The sequence below is a fragment of the Protopterus annectens genome, chromosome 9.part0 (assembly GCF_019279795.1).
Source record: "Protopterus annectens isolate FY-2018-M chromosome 9.part0, PAN1.0, whole genome shotgun sequence".
NCBI lineage: Eukaryota > Metazoa > Chordata > Ceratodontiformes > Protopteridae > Protopterus > Protopterus annectens.
The window spans coordinates 684,761,244-684,776,148 of record NC_056743.1 but is presented as its reverse complement, the minus strand read 5'-3'; the positions used below and the strand labels follow the sequence as shown (position 1 = coordinate 684,776,148).

The window sequence follows — 14,905 nt, the reverse complement described above, 5'->3', positions numbered from 1 at the left end:
TAGATAAAACTTTACATTAATTAAAATTAGAAGCAAAATTCATTTTATGTATAATACAGTACATCCATTTGGTTTAAATAATGAATTGCAGTATAACTATGTAATGTTGTGATGGTTAGCTACTGGTAGTTTTGAAAGAGGTTGATGTATTTATTTATTCTTGTTTCTTAAGTAAACCTTTGCAGGGGTAATGCCAAGGCACTGATTGTTGTTACACTAAAGAAAGCCTTTTTAAACACTTCAATTGTGTGAATATTTATATGTATTTTGTGCCTGCACATCCTGTTTACTACATAATTGATTAAATAGCTGGTGTCATTCCAAGGGGGGGTCCAGTATGTGTCAGCATGTGACAAGATGCTCAATGGTTCAGCTTCCTTTGGTAAGGGTGACCTGTACCTCTCTTTCCAAAGCTTCTGCATACTAGCTAAGGTCTCTTCTGTCCCCTTAGTGCCTTTTTTAGGCAGAGTTCGCTGATGGAACATTCCAACGTAACTAACATATCAGTCTTGAGATTGGATCAGGTTAAGGTAGCTCTCCTCAACAATACACATTTAAAAAATAAATTTCCTGATCCTGAGACATTATTCATTTGGAAAACATTCACATCTGTGCAGTTACTTTGAGTTTGTTTAAATACAGAGAGCACTCCCCTCTATTCCCAAGTTTTGTGTTTTTTAGGCCTTCATACCCTACGGCAGCTATGATGTAGACTCAGTACTTGACAAGGAACATATTAGTGTCAGGCAGATCCCCAAAAACTAAACTTGTTGAACTATCTATCAGTCTAGATAGGATTAAGTATGGGCTATCAACTTGCCACAGAATGCCTTATTTGTCCCCCAATGACCACAAGATCCCTCAGTATTTTAAATGATCTCTGTGAACAAAAAGTCCATTATTTTGGGTGACAGTACCCTTCAATATACCGGGGCATATCCACATTTCTGGATCATGTTGCATCCAAAATAAAAGTTCAGCTTCTAGAATACCATCCACATTTTCCTCCATAGTATGTGGTGCCAGCCCAGACATAGTGGGGAGGATGGCATAATGGTTAAGGTGTTTTCCTTACAAACACAAGGTACAGGGCTTGATTCTCACATGGGATATTGGCTAGGCTTAAAATGGCCCATAGGGGCAGTTAGCCTAGTACTAATCTATGAACCTAGAAGATGAGAAACTGATGGAATTATACAATGCATACAAGACTGACCTTCAGGTCTACCAAGCTTCAAATAGGAGTTTCAGCAATGGATGACCAAACTGAGAATGGCAGTAGCTGAATCCAGCATTTTATGCAGATATAAACGCTGCTTTAACAATTCTGACCACCATGCCAGTGAGTATTGCAACAGTGGAGAGGTCATACTGCACTATACAATGCAATAAGACTTGGCTGTGAAAGAAAATGACAAACTTAAGGTGGTTTGGCCTTGATGCACATCCATGGGAACACTGATGCTGATATAAGCCAAATGCTGAAAGACTTTGAGCCATGTAATGATCACCACATTAATGTCTTTCCTAGGTGATAAGGGGTGGCATTTCATCATGACGGTTGATGGGTAGTCATGGGCAGGACTGCATACTGATTACATGTTTACTTTAAGTAAAACTGGGAGAAGTTTGTCTGCTAAAAAATTGGTTTAGGTGCTACTTATTAAAGCTAACCAAAATTAAAACAGCTCGCCTCTAAACTTATGATTGCACTGGATAACTTGTACAGGATGGATACATTTGTATGTATAAGGGTTTGTGGTACCGTGTATGACAATTTTTGAGTCTCACAATTGAAAGGTGGTCAACTTTACTATGAATGGCTTAGGTGACTTATGTCTGAATGTTTCACGATGAGGGAGCATCTTGTTGTGGATGGTTTACAGCAGCACCAGTGGTACAGGAGAAGCAGCTTGAGTCTTTTGGTGATAAAGGGTGAGTTAAAAAATTTATAACAAATTGTGTGGATGCGCTGTTATTGTAACAAACATAATCTGTGGCTTGGAGTGGAGAGATGGCTGTTTCTCATTGTGAATAGTTTAGGTTCTGTTTCAACTCTGGAGAAGAGTGCTTTGTGTTGTAATTGGTTTAATCTGTCTTCTAGTCATAATGGAAGAAGGCTGTTTGCTGCAAGTGATTTGGCTTTTTTATCAAGTGAACCAAAACCAAAGCAGTAAATAGTTCAGCTCATCATTTGAAGACAAAACATCTGCAATTGTGTTGTGCTGAGCAGTACACTTGACTGGTAGTTTAAGACCTGACAAGGACAAGGGCGTGGTGCGTTATGTTAATGGTGCTGATTACATCCCAGTCTGGTACTTAAGCAGTAGCCAGTGTTCCATGGGCAGTTTACTTACAGATAGTGGATAAGATCTGGTATGTATGTTGTCTTGTGCAAAAAGGTATATTGTTTATTTGGCCAGGAGTGGGGAAAGTCACTGATGCGTGTTACAAATCGTTTAGGTTGTGTTTGGCTAGGAGCAGGGACCTTCTTGCAGGAAATTATTTAGGCTGGCTTCTAGTCAAACTGGAAGGGGGCTGCTTGTTGTGAATGGCTTAGGTTGTTTAATCAACTAAACCAAAACCAGTACAACATATAGTTCCACCAGTAGTCAGTCTGCAAGTCGACAGTGGTGTGAGTGGATATCTGTGATTGGCTACCTTGACGTGGTACAGGGGCTTGTCAAACTTTATCCCTGCTACTAAATACCAACTAAAGTTGCGTGAACACTTGAACATATGCTATTAGTTTAATGACTGGTGATGGGCAGAATGGATTGGTTGGGGGGCAGAACTAGACTTTACAGAAAAAAAAAATGCCTAAATAAGATAGAAGACACTGACCTTGAATTGTGTCAATCCTTTTGGTTGCAAAGGAAAGTCTTTGCCCAAGGTTGTTCAGACGAGTAATGGCTGCCTTCAACTCTGCTTCTTGCTCAAGGTACTTAGTGTAAAAACTGAAAGAAAAAAAATACTCAATAAATCTAGTGAACTAGGAGTGCTGCTGTCACAAAGCATAAAAAGAGTTGTTTCGTTTTTTTTCCATATGCCTGTAGCTTTGTTCCACCTTCTCCTAATAATGGATCATTCAAACTTGTGTAGAACATTAGACACTTCAGCGACCTAAACAGAGTTTCCATCATGGAAATGCTCACCCCATGGATCACTGCCACTTAAAGCATGCAAACCTCCCATACTCTCTCAAGTCATCACTTGTTTGCATTTGTTTTTCAGGAGTCTGACTGAACAAAAACTCCTTTATTTTGGACACCCATGGAGAACAGCTCCAAGAATTATAACAAAATATGAATTAGCAGAAAATTATTAATTATGAAAAGTAACAGAAGTTAACATATTTAAATAGAAATAATATTCAGTTAACATTTACAGGTAGAAATAACTTAAGCTGTACAATTATACACGTATGGGAAAATAAAAAAAATAGTCTTTGCTCACCTCAGCAAGCTATGAAGGAGAAAATGAGTTTCTGCTAAGTGCATTATAGGTGCATTGGAGGTTACTAGGCTAATGATCCTCGGCCCTTTACAAGCCTAGCCATGTCAAAACCAGAGTACCCTTATTGACCATATTTAGACTGTTGTTAGCAGAGCAATTCTATGATCTGCACTGACTGCCCCAGTCCATGAGGGACATGGTGTCACCTCTGGGATGAATTTATGGTCACCCTTCCAGTTGTCAAGGTTGCGACTGAATAGGGTCATTGATAAGCTCTGCTTCACATGGAGTGGGAGCTTATTCCAGAAGAGCAGTAATCGCTGGGAGATATATGTCTCTCCAGCTTGTTCTACTAATATCACAGGCTAGGTTGAGATCCCTGGAGCGAGTTATTCTTGTCCCACTTGATTTATGGATGTACAGCAATTCCATTAGGGCAGGGTCCAAGACTGCTATGTAGGCCAGACACAGGTCGCCTCTCATTAGTCTGTATGATACAGATTACAGTGACAGGGCTTTCAGACTTTCCATGTATGTCATGTTTCGGAAACCTTGTATTTTCTTGGTAAGAAATCTCTGTGGTGGCTCCAGTTCCTGCAGGTGTCTGGTGAGGTACATACACAAGGCAGCATTGTACTAAAGTAGTGGTCTGACAAGAGTCGAGTACAGTGGGGCTATAATCTCCCTGGTCTTGGATGCAAGGCCCTTATTTATGAGATGCGCAATACTCAGTGCTTCTCTTACCACTACGTACACTTAGTGATGGAAGTTTAGATTGCTATCAATCATAATGAGCGGAGGCTACTTCTTTGCAAAGGGGATAGAGACATTTTTTTTGTGTTAAGATTTAGTCCATGAGTTTGGCACCAATTATTTGTCTACATCAACCCTTTCTGTTATATGTTAAACATTGTTGGGGGAAACTCTATGATTGCGCCCAGTTTACAGTCATCTGCAAATCTGGTAAGCCCCAGGCCATCTACTTTAGCCTGGACTTCAGAGAAATAGATTCCAAACACTGGAGGGCCCAGCATAGATCCTTGTGGTACCTGGTCTGATGGCGGAGGTGGACTCCACAACTTTGATAGCATGCATTGTCAGTGAGCCAGTTGGCTACCCATCTGGAAACATATGGGTTAATCCCCAGCTGGGAGAGTTTCTCTATGATACCTGAATGGAGGATTGTGTCAAAAGTCTTGGCTAAATCAAGATAGGCGGTATGTGCTGTTTTGCCCTCATCCAGGTCTTTGGTGACATTCTGAAAGAAGTCCATCAGGTTTAATAAGCAAGATCTACCCTTGACAAAGCCAAACTGGGTCAGGATCAAGAGTCTGAAGGTCGCCTATGTCCTTGTGGATAAGTTCCATGATGATTTCCTGAGCAGAAACCCTAATGCAGGATTTGGACCAAATCCGATCCACCAGGAGCCCATTGGAGGGGGAAGGAGGGTGGGACATAATGAATGAAGATGAACAACACAGATGGAACATTATGGTAAGAACATAACTTCTTTATCTGATGTTGTTACTCTTCATTCATTCCTTACTGATGGGACAGAGTCCTTAGCTACTTTGAGACTTGGGAGGCCCTTATGAAAGGATGTTCATGTGTACCACTGAACCAAAGGATACTCTCCCCTGGACACCAAATCCAATTTGTAATGAGTGACAAAGGTATGAGGGGTAGCCCAAGTTGCAGCTACACAGATATCATCCAATGAAGCCTTTGAATGAAAAGCAACAGAAGTCGCCACTGATCTGGTAGAGTGCACTTTGACCTTGCACGGTAATGGAATTTTATTACATTGGTAGACCAAGGAAATACAGTTTCTCAACCACTTAGATAAGGTCACTTTAGAGACAGAGTTTCCCAATTTCGAGTTTCCCAATTTTGGGCCTGAATAGGAAACAAATAACTGGTCTGTGTTGCGTACTGATTTAGTTCTGTCCAGATAAAAACGTAGTTGTCTATGTACATCCAACCAATGAAGACAGTATTCAGCTTTATTCGAATAGTTAGGAAAGAAGACTGGTAGATTGACTGCCTGGTTAATTGTCAATTGTGAAATAACTTTAGGCAGAAAAGAAGGGTTAGTCCAGAACGATACTCTGTCCTTATGAAAGTCCATGTAAGGGCATTTTATGCACAAGGCCTGAAGCTCGGAGATTCATCTCGCTGATGTGATAGCCACTAAAATAGTGATTTCCAGGACAAGAACTTTAAATCGCAAGTGGCAGCAGGTTCGAAAGGAGAGCGTGTCAGGGACTGTAGTACTAGTGTTAAACTCCAAGGTTCAATTGGTTCTTTGAAGGGTGGTTTGATATGCGAGACCCCTTTCAAGAAGGTTTTGCAGAGACAATGGGAGATTAATGATGAGTTTTGGAATCCATTATGGAAATTTGAGATAGCAGCCAAATGTACTCGAATGGTGGAGGCTGCTGCTGCTCTTGAATGAAGCAAATCTGACAGATAATCTAAAACCACACTAACAGGAGCTGAGAAAGGGTCTAGTTCTCTTTGTCAGGACCAAATAAGGAATCTCTTCCACTTGCTGAGATGGATTTTCCTGGTGGATGGTTTGTGTGAAGCCAGAAGGATATCACATACTGGGGATGAAAGGTTATTCTGCCTGGCAATTACTGGAAGTGGAGAAACCAAGCTGTCAGCTTGAGACTGGAAATGTTTGGGTGAGTCAACCTTTGTGGTTGCGAGATCAATTCTGGAGTTGGATTCAGAATCCATGGCTGGTATACCAGGTGAGGCCAAAGGAAGAGAAACCAAATTTGTTGTGACCAGTAAGGAGCAATTAGGATTACTCTGCTTCTCAGCTGAAGGGCCTTCTTTAGAAATTGAGGAATCAGAGGAAAGGGAGGGAAAGCATAAAAAAGTCCCATGGGCCAATCATGTATCAGAGGATCCCTTGGGGATTCCCCCTGCAGAGGGATTAGGGCAAAGTAGCTGCTGCATTTGTGATTTGCTGGGGAGGCAAATAGGTCACAGCAAGGCTGGCCTCAGCGGCTGAAGATCTTCGCCACAATGATTGGATTGAGGAACCACTCATGAGGCAGTAGGATACATCTGCTCAGCTTGTCTGCAATCACGTTGGAAATCCCGGGAATATGCGATGAAATCAGAAAGTGGTCGGAAGCTATCGCACATTGCCAAATTCTCATGGCCTCTCAACACAATAGGTCGAACTTGGTTCCCCCTTGTTTGTTGATGTACCAGACTACCGACATATTGTCGGACTGGATAGCAATTGTCCCTGTTGGGAGGATAGACTGAAATGTTTGCAACGCTACAAGCACTGCCCTCAGTTCTAGAACACTGATATGCAGATTGGCCTCTATGTCTGACCATGTGCCTTGGACCATCTTTCCCTGAAAAAGCCCCCCACAGAGAAGCATCCGTGGTCACTGTGGCTTTGCATTGAGATGGGGAGAAGGGGCAACTCCATAAGTCTTTCTCTGGCTTCATCCACCACATTAAATCTTGTTTGCATCATTTTGGTATGTGGATTTGGAAGGACATAGGATGATACGAAGGATACCACTACGTCAGTAGGAGCCAATCAAGAAGCCTCATGCGTAGTCTTGCAAGAAGAACTATTGTAATACATTCTGCCATCGAACCTAGAAGCTGAAGGACCGCCCGAGCTGAGATTTGGTCTTGACAAACTATCACCCGGAGTTGGGACCTCAGCCTTTCCAGTCTGTGACCTGGGAGGAAGTTAAGGCAAGAATGAGTATTGAAAATTGCTTCTATAAACTCCAAGGTTTGAGCAGGAGTTAGCTTCCATTTGCCCCAGTTTATAGAGATTCCTAGGAATTCTGCCAATGTTAAAGTGTTAAAACGTCCACGAGCAAGTGGGAGAAAAAGCAAACTTGTAAAAGTAAAACACCCACTGCACCAAGCACAAATAAATCCTGATCCTGGAAGATGTAAAATGCTTTATTCCAAAAGCAGCAAAAATAACACTCCAACACTCCAAATAAACGCTGATAGCAAGAAATGCACTCCAATAACGTATCCAACAAACGTTTTCGTCCCCAACTTCTTCAGTAATACTGGCCATATTGTATAATGAGTGTTTCTATACACCATTTAAAGTCTGTCAGCGCTGCATTAACCAATCGTGTTACAGGTTGTATCGTAAAGTGCTTAAAGAGTATAAATGCATAAAATTTCTTTGTGAGCTTAAAAAACCATAAGATAAAAAATAGAGATTTGAGCTTCAATAATAACTAAACTCATTCTGTGAAAAAAATTAACTATTAAAAACATGATAAAAACAATTTGATAATTCATTAAAAAACTTAGTAACTTGATTACTGTCTTTCACTGAAAAATGTTTTGATAAATAGAATTAAATAGTGGGGCCATCTGGTGGCTTAAATTGATAATGCATCTAAAGATTAAAAAAACATTTTTCTTAGTAAAAAAGTTAGTGTTAAAAGAACATTTTAAAATTCCATTATTTATAATGATGAAATAAAATACAATACAATGTAATAGAATGGAATTAGAGTTTTGCAGCCCTCAGTTTTAATACTGGGGCTATAGAAACCATGTCATTAAGCCCTAAGTTCCGATTTGCATCAAGAAGGAGTTGCCAATACAGTTCTTTGTATTCAATGAGTGTTTCCCACATACCACCTCTGGGGTTAGTGGGGACAACCTCCAAGATAAAAAACTGATAGCCAGGGGTCTCACATTTTGCTGAATGCTTACTAAGTGCATTTTTTTCATTCCTCACCCTAACATCATATAAGTGCTCATATATTCTCTGCCTGAGCCTTCTCTCACTCTTTCCCACATAGAAGGAAGAGCATTTTTTTACAAATAGCTATATAAATGATTCCTATAGTATCACAGTTGGCAAAGGTGTTTAGATGTAAAGTCATGTTTCTCGCTTTTAGAAACAGAGTGTCTCCACAAATTAAATGTGTACAATAGCTACATTTTCCACATTTATATAGTCCTTTCTTTGGTCTGTTACTGTTGTAAATAGAGTTGTTTTTTTGGCCTGCCTCCAAAATATTTTTAATACTTTTACCTTTACGGTAAATGTGGGTTAGATCATTGTCAAATACATGTTCTAAATCCGAGATTTTGGAAAAGCTGTTCCATTCCCTAGAGAAAACGTTTCTTAAAAATGCTGATTGTTGACTAAAGGTAGTGATAAGTCCTGTCTTATTCTCAAACTTCTTCTGTTCTTGCTGTTGAGGTGAGACCAAATTCTCATCCTTGCCCAAAATAGGGGCAAATGAATCAGCTCTTTTAGTGTTTACTTCCTCAATCACTTTATTGAATAGTTCTATAGGATACCCTCTCTTGATAAATAAGTTCCTTAAAAAATTACTTTCTTCAAAGAAAACTTCATTATCCGAGGTCATCCTACTCAACCTCACCAGTTGCCCTTTCACTACCCCTTTCTTCTGATGGGGGGGATGGCAACTGGTGTAGTGCAAGTAAGAATTGGAGAAGGTATCCTTTCTGTGAATGCGTGATGTAAAGGATCCTTCTTTCTTGCCGATACAGACATCTAAGTATCTTAGTTCTTGGTGGTCAAAATTGCTGGTAAATTTTAAAAAACTAGAGGTGTTGTTTAAATAAACCAAAAGGTTCGTAAATTGTTCATTGCTCCCTTTCCAGAAAAAGCATAAATCATCCAGAAACCAAATGTTAAAGTGTAGTTTAGGGGTGTCACCAGTAGACATTTAGTAGGGGCATTAAGGAGCCAATCATCTAAGTAAGGAAACACCCGGAATCCTTGTAGTCTCAAGTGAGTTGTTACTACTGCCATGCATTTGGTGAACACTCTGAGGGCTGTAGACAATCCAAATGGCAGTGCACAGAATTGGTAATGACTGGCTCCCAGCCGGAAGCGAAGGAACCTTATGGAGCATTTGTCCATCTTTATCTGGTAATATGTATCCCGATGATCTACTGAGCACATCCAACCATCTTTCTCCAGAAAGGGGAGGATAGACTGAACCATGACAATCTGGAATTTTGTTTGGTTGACAAATTCGTTCAAAAAGCTGAGATCCCAAATTGGTCTAAAGTCCCCTGTCTTTTTTGGCACTAAAAAGAATCTTGAGTGGAATTCGGATCTTATTTGCTGTGGTGGAACTGCTTAGATTACTCATTTTTGAGACAGCTTTCTTATCTTTTGAGCTGCTGCTTCCCTTTGACTGGGTGGAACTTCGGGGATTTGTCCTGATGACTTTGGGTAAATGTTGAATGGTATATGGTAACCTCTGGCTATGATCTTCTGCACCCAAGAATCTGTGGATATTGTTTGCCAGGCATGGTGGTGCAGAGAGAAACGTCCGCCGATTGCTTCCAGAGAAAAGCAATCAGGCCGCTCTTCAGGAGTGCTGGTAGGGCTGTCTAGAGAAAGAATCTCTGGACCCATGGTTACGCAGGCCCCCTCTGCCTCTACAGGGGCATCTTCCAGAAGAGTTACTCCTGCTGCCCCGGGAAGTAAACTCACCACGTGTGTCACAGAAAGGACCCTGGGATTTCTTGTTCCACATCTTTCCATTCCTCTGATTCCTTGAGTAGGGATGTTGGGGAACGGAAAAATGTATGCCCATGGCAGACAGGGTCTTGCTGTCCTTTTCACACCTGGCTAACGTGTCTTTCACTTTCGGGCCAAAAAGTGAAGAAGTTTCCATTGCAGAGTTAAGAAAGGAAGACTTAAAATGGTCCTCAAAGTCACAAAGGCACATCCAGGTGTGACATCTCATGACAACGCCTGAACCCACAGCTCTAGCTGCCCTTCTGTAGCGTGAGACGCTGCATGGACAAGTTGGATATGGATTCCAGGGTCGTAAGCTGCGAGACAACTTTGTCACGTACCTCGGCAGAGACTGCTCCTGCTAAGGTTTCAGAGAGTTCCAGGACTAGGTCTTTCTGAAGCCTAGAAAAGTGTGCCAGATAGCTCAAAGACTAAATGGCAAAGGTTGATGAGGCAAAAACTCACTTCCCTAACCTGTCCACTGCCTGAGACACTCTGTTTGGGGGGTGAACAGTCTGGCGCTCCTCGGCGAGCTCTTTCCTAGTGATCGCCGCCACCACCATAGCGTCTATTGGTAGGCCCTTGGACCAATGTGGACTTTCCTTGGGAGGAGATAGAATTTTGTCTGGTCCCCGTGGGATTGGTTAAATGGCATCAGGACACTTCTATGCGCACTGCATGACAAACTGGACTAGCTCATCTGTAGGCGAGGTTACCCAGGACGTAGAGGGTTGACCACGAAAAGCCTGCAAGAATACGGACTCCTCGGAAGGGTTGGTGGGCTTCCAGTCTCCCCGCTGTTTCAAGATTTCCAGGATGTCTCCAGAGGAGACATCCTCAGGAAGTGACCGTTGCGACCCACTCCCCTTCATCATAGTCGGTATCTTTGGTGAGGGACTCCTCAGGGGAGCCTATGTGATTCCTCTAGTACGTCTTCTTGCATGGTACCTGCTCAGTGGGGGCTTCTGATCAGGACTCCGAAGAGGGGGCACCCTGCGGTAGGGTATCTTGAGGTTCATAGGTTAGTACTAGGCTAACTGCCCTTGCGAGCCATTTTAAGCCTAGCCAGTTATCCCCTGTGAGATTCAAACCCTGTACCTTGTGTTTGTAAGGCAAACACCTTAACCATTAGGCCACCCTCCCAAGTTCTTGTGCTCGATGTCCCAATGCGGTGGCCTCTGTCAGCTGCGGCTTAGAGGGAGGACATACCTAGTATTCTGACGCTGATGGTTTGCCTACAGAGGCAAGCGGCCTCTCCATCGCTTGGAAAGCCAGCCTGCCTGAAAAGGGATGGGAGCCTGGAACCGAGAAGGACCACCTCGGAACTGGGGTCACACCCCACTCCAATGGGTCCACTCCCAAGGAAGGAGCCCCAAGTGGACTCGGTACTATTCGGACTCCTAGAACCATTGTAGATGGTGCCTTGGAAAAAACAGGCGCCATACTAGGGGTCCCAGTGACTGCAGTCTAGTCACGATCCTGAGGATGGCTCGGCTCCAAGTGATCCAAAGACCAAAGGGTCGACTCTGGAATCACAGTGAGATCCACCAGTAGAACCAAAGAAATGGGAACCAAACAAGGAGTCGGTGCCAAGAACTTCGAAGCCTGCAAGGAGGTCAAAGGAGGAGAATATGTCAAGAGTCCATGGAGACAGACTCCCAACTCCAGATGGGAGGAGAGTTTTGGAAGGTGTTACAATCCCTCTAGCCATCAGCAGCTGATACATAAGACGCACCACATCCAATTCCGAGAGACTCCTAGTTGATCCGGTCGATATCCCCGATGGGGAATAGGGCCATTCCAAAAAAGGGCTGTACTGCTGCCCAAAGAAGGGGTCCACCATAGGCGAATATGGGGTCCGAGCAAACTGGCCCATCGGTACCGTGGCCTCAAGACTAGCAACATGTGTGTGGAAAGTGTCTGGTGCCTGAGTAACTACAGCTGGTGTCGAATAAGTTGGAACTGACACTGGAGACACAATATATGCCATAGACATTGTCGGTGCCGCGGCTGGTGTTGGGGTCATAATTTTTAAAGACGGCACCAAAGTGGAAACCAATAGCTTTGTACCAAAGACGGCGCCATGGAAGGTGGTTGAAGCCCTAGAGTCGAAGTGGTCAAAGTCAACTTTGGTATTTTCTGTTGGGGTTCATGCTTCTTATCACCAGAGGGTGAGGAAGGAGCCAAGTGAGGTCTTTTCTTGTGTTCTCTCTTCAGAGGGGAAGAGCCCTCTGGCCCAGAAATAGCCTCTGAGAATGGAGTTTTTAGAAGGCCTTTTAATATGAGCTTGTTCTTTCTCTCGTTCAGGGTATGAGAGCTGAACCCTTTATAAATACCACAGGAAGGCTTCACCGAAAGGTGTGGGACATCCAGACAACAAACACAACAAACTTGGGTGTCGGAATTTGACATTTTGTGACCACACTGGTCGCACTGCTTAAAACTCGTTCCTTTTTTCTCAGACATGGCAGAAAGGCAGTTTCAATCCAAAGACTAAATATGAACAAACAGTAGAAGTACTACAACAAAACTATAAAGTCTAATCAACACTATAATGAAAGAAAGACAAAGATTTTTTTTTTTAAATACCAATACAGACAGAAAAGAAGAGGATACCAACAATGGTATCAAGATTACCTCAAAAGGTAAAGGGGAAGATAGATAGAGAGAGAGAGAGAGAGAGAGAGCGGAAGGGCTGTACCAATGATGGTACTAAAAAATTACCAAGTTGGTGAGGGAAAAAAAACACTAAATACGAGTAAAGCTTTAGCAATTAAACAAGGAAGATAGTAATAACAGTAAAAAGGAGAAAAAAAACAGAGGAAAAGGTTTTAGAAATGTATACTTTCTAAGATACTTAGCTGAGAGCTGGCTTGACATGTCTTTATGGCTACTCGGCAGGGAGAGGGGCACTATGGGCAAAGCTTAGCTAGAGAGTTTTTTGGTTGGCACAAGCTTGTTATAAGGCCAACTTGATCCCGAGGACGGAACCGACAACCCATCAGTATGGAATGAATGAATGAATAACAACATCAGATGGCTGGTTAGGCTTTGGGTTGATGGTTCCCATGGTCAGTTGATGGACCCCCTTTGTGCAAGGGGATTACTGCTGCTGTTCTCCACTCTGCCAGGACAAAGCCAGTTCTCAGGCTATGGTTAAAGACAGTGCTGAGTAGTTCTGCTAGGTCTTGTTTAGATTGTTTAGTAAGCAGTCTGAGATGTTATCTGCTCCCACAGAGGCTATGTTTTTGGCCTTGGAGAGTGCTTGTATGACCTGTTCATACAAGATAATCGATAGAGGACTGGTGTCGGGAATGCTTCGGGGTATGTCAGGTGGGAAGGGGGGGGTGAAGTTATTGCCAGATCTGTTGGCTAGTGGGTTAGCAATTTCCTCAGGTTCAGTGTGAGTGGTACCGTCCACTATAAGTTTGGCACACAGCTAGGCATTCCCTCTTAGGTTTCAGATGTAGCTATAAAGAATGATTATTTTTAGCTAAGGATGCTAATTTAGACTCATAGCTAGTCTCAACGGACTTAACAAGATATCTGATTTGCTTGTTTAAGCTGTGCAGGGTATTCTTCCTCTGTTGAGTTAGTCTCCTCATGTTCTTAGACATCAGTTTCTTCCTTTTGTTGTATAACATATTTATGCTTACAGTCCACCAGAGTGGCTTTTTTTGGGGAAGACATGATTTTGTTCCCGATAGGTACAGACAAGTCAATGTATTTAAGTGGCTAAATGGGCTAATTGTGTATTCCTCTGCATAGCAGTCATTGTTGTCTATATTGACACGGGCTATGAACATTTTTATACCATCACTTAGTAGGCAACAGTTTGCTTTGGAGAAATTTTTCAGCTTTTTATACTCCTGTGGGGGTGTCAGATTTGATCTTTATTTCAAATGAGACAGATTTATGGTCTGACCTTACCAGGGAAGGCAACACACAGGGGGTAGTGCAGTGATCCCACCATATGTTGGTTAAAACTAGGTCCAGGACATTTGAACCCCTTGTAGGGGTGCGGACCAACTGTTCCAGGGCATTTGAATTAACAAAGTAAAGGAACCTCTAGCAATCCTTTCTGTGCTCGTGTAAATCTCTCAATTGATGAAAATATAGGTTAAATCTCCCATAACCAAAGTGTTTGGATGTATGCTGAGCGACTCTAGCAAGTCCAGGTAGGCAATGCGCTTCTCCTGGCTCATGGTGGGGGACCTGTAGCTAGAGAATATGTGGAAGGGTATTTTTCCTACAGTTAAATTGGACCTGGAACTGCTCAAGAGAGTCATACTATTTCTCCAGTCTCGAGGTGTACTTGGATTTAATGAACATGGATACACCTCCACCTTTGGTTCTTTCATGCTCATTTTGGGGTCTGAATGTGTGAAAGACATTGTAGCCTTCTACGGCCAGGGTGCTCTCAGCAACTTTGAACCAAGTCTCTGTGACTGTACACATGTCAGCATCTTCCAAGGTGAGGAGTGCTTCCTGGGAGTGAAGTTTACTGTTTAAGCTCCTAGCATTAAGCAGCATAACCTTGAGTTTGTCTTTAGTGGATTTCTTTATGTCGTAAGTTTTGTTGTTTGGATGTTGCCTAAAAAAGGCACTATGGGGGAAGCAAGCATCTTTGCCAGTATCTGAATGCCTTGAGACAGGTGAAGACCATCTATGGCAAAGGAGTGTGGACTGCTGACCACGTCTTCCCAGACAGACAGATACTGGATCCCCTTGGAATGACACCAGAAGCTAAGCCAGTTATTGAAATCAATAATTTTTTGTCAGTATCGGCTGGAGTGCCTTCTGTGTGGAGTCTGCATGTCCTCCCCGCGGTCGAGTGGCCTCCGAAAGACATGCGTGACTGGGCGTGCCTTCGCTGAAGGTTGGGTGTCGGGCTGGCAACTCGGCACCATAAAAATCAACTGC

The 14,905-nt window shown here is 42.7% G+C and overlaps 1 protein-coding gene across 2 annotated transcripts in view; it reads right to left on the bottom strand.

The window, feature by feature from the left end:
• Positions 1-14,905, bottom strand: part of CCHCR1 (coiled-coil alpha-helical rod protein 1) — a 673,784-nt gene that overhangs the window by 282,206 nt on the left and 376,673 nt on the right. For both annotated transcript variants that reach the window (XM_044083293.1, XM_044083292.1), the window contains exon 10: positions 2,845-2,957. In XM_044083293.1, the coding sequence (XP_043939228.1) occupies positions 2,845-2,957 (113 nt within the window). The remainder of the gene's footprint in view (positions 1-2,844; positions 2,958-14,905) is intronic.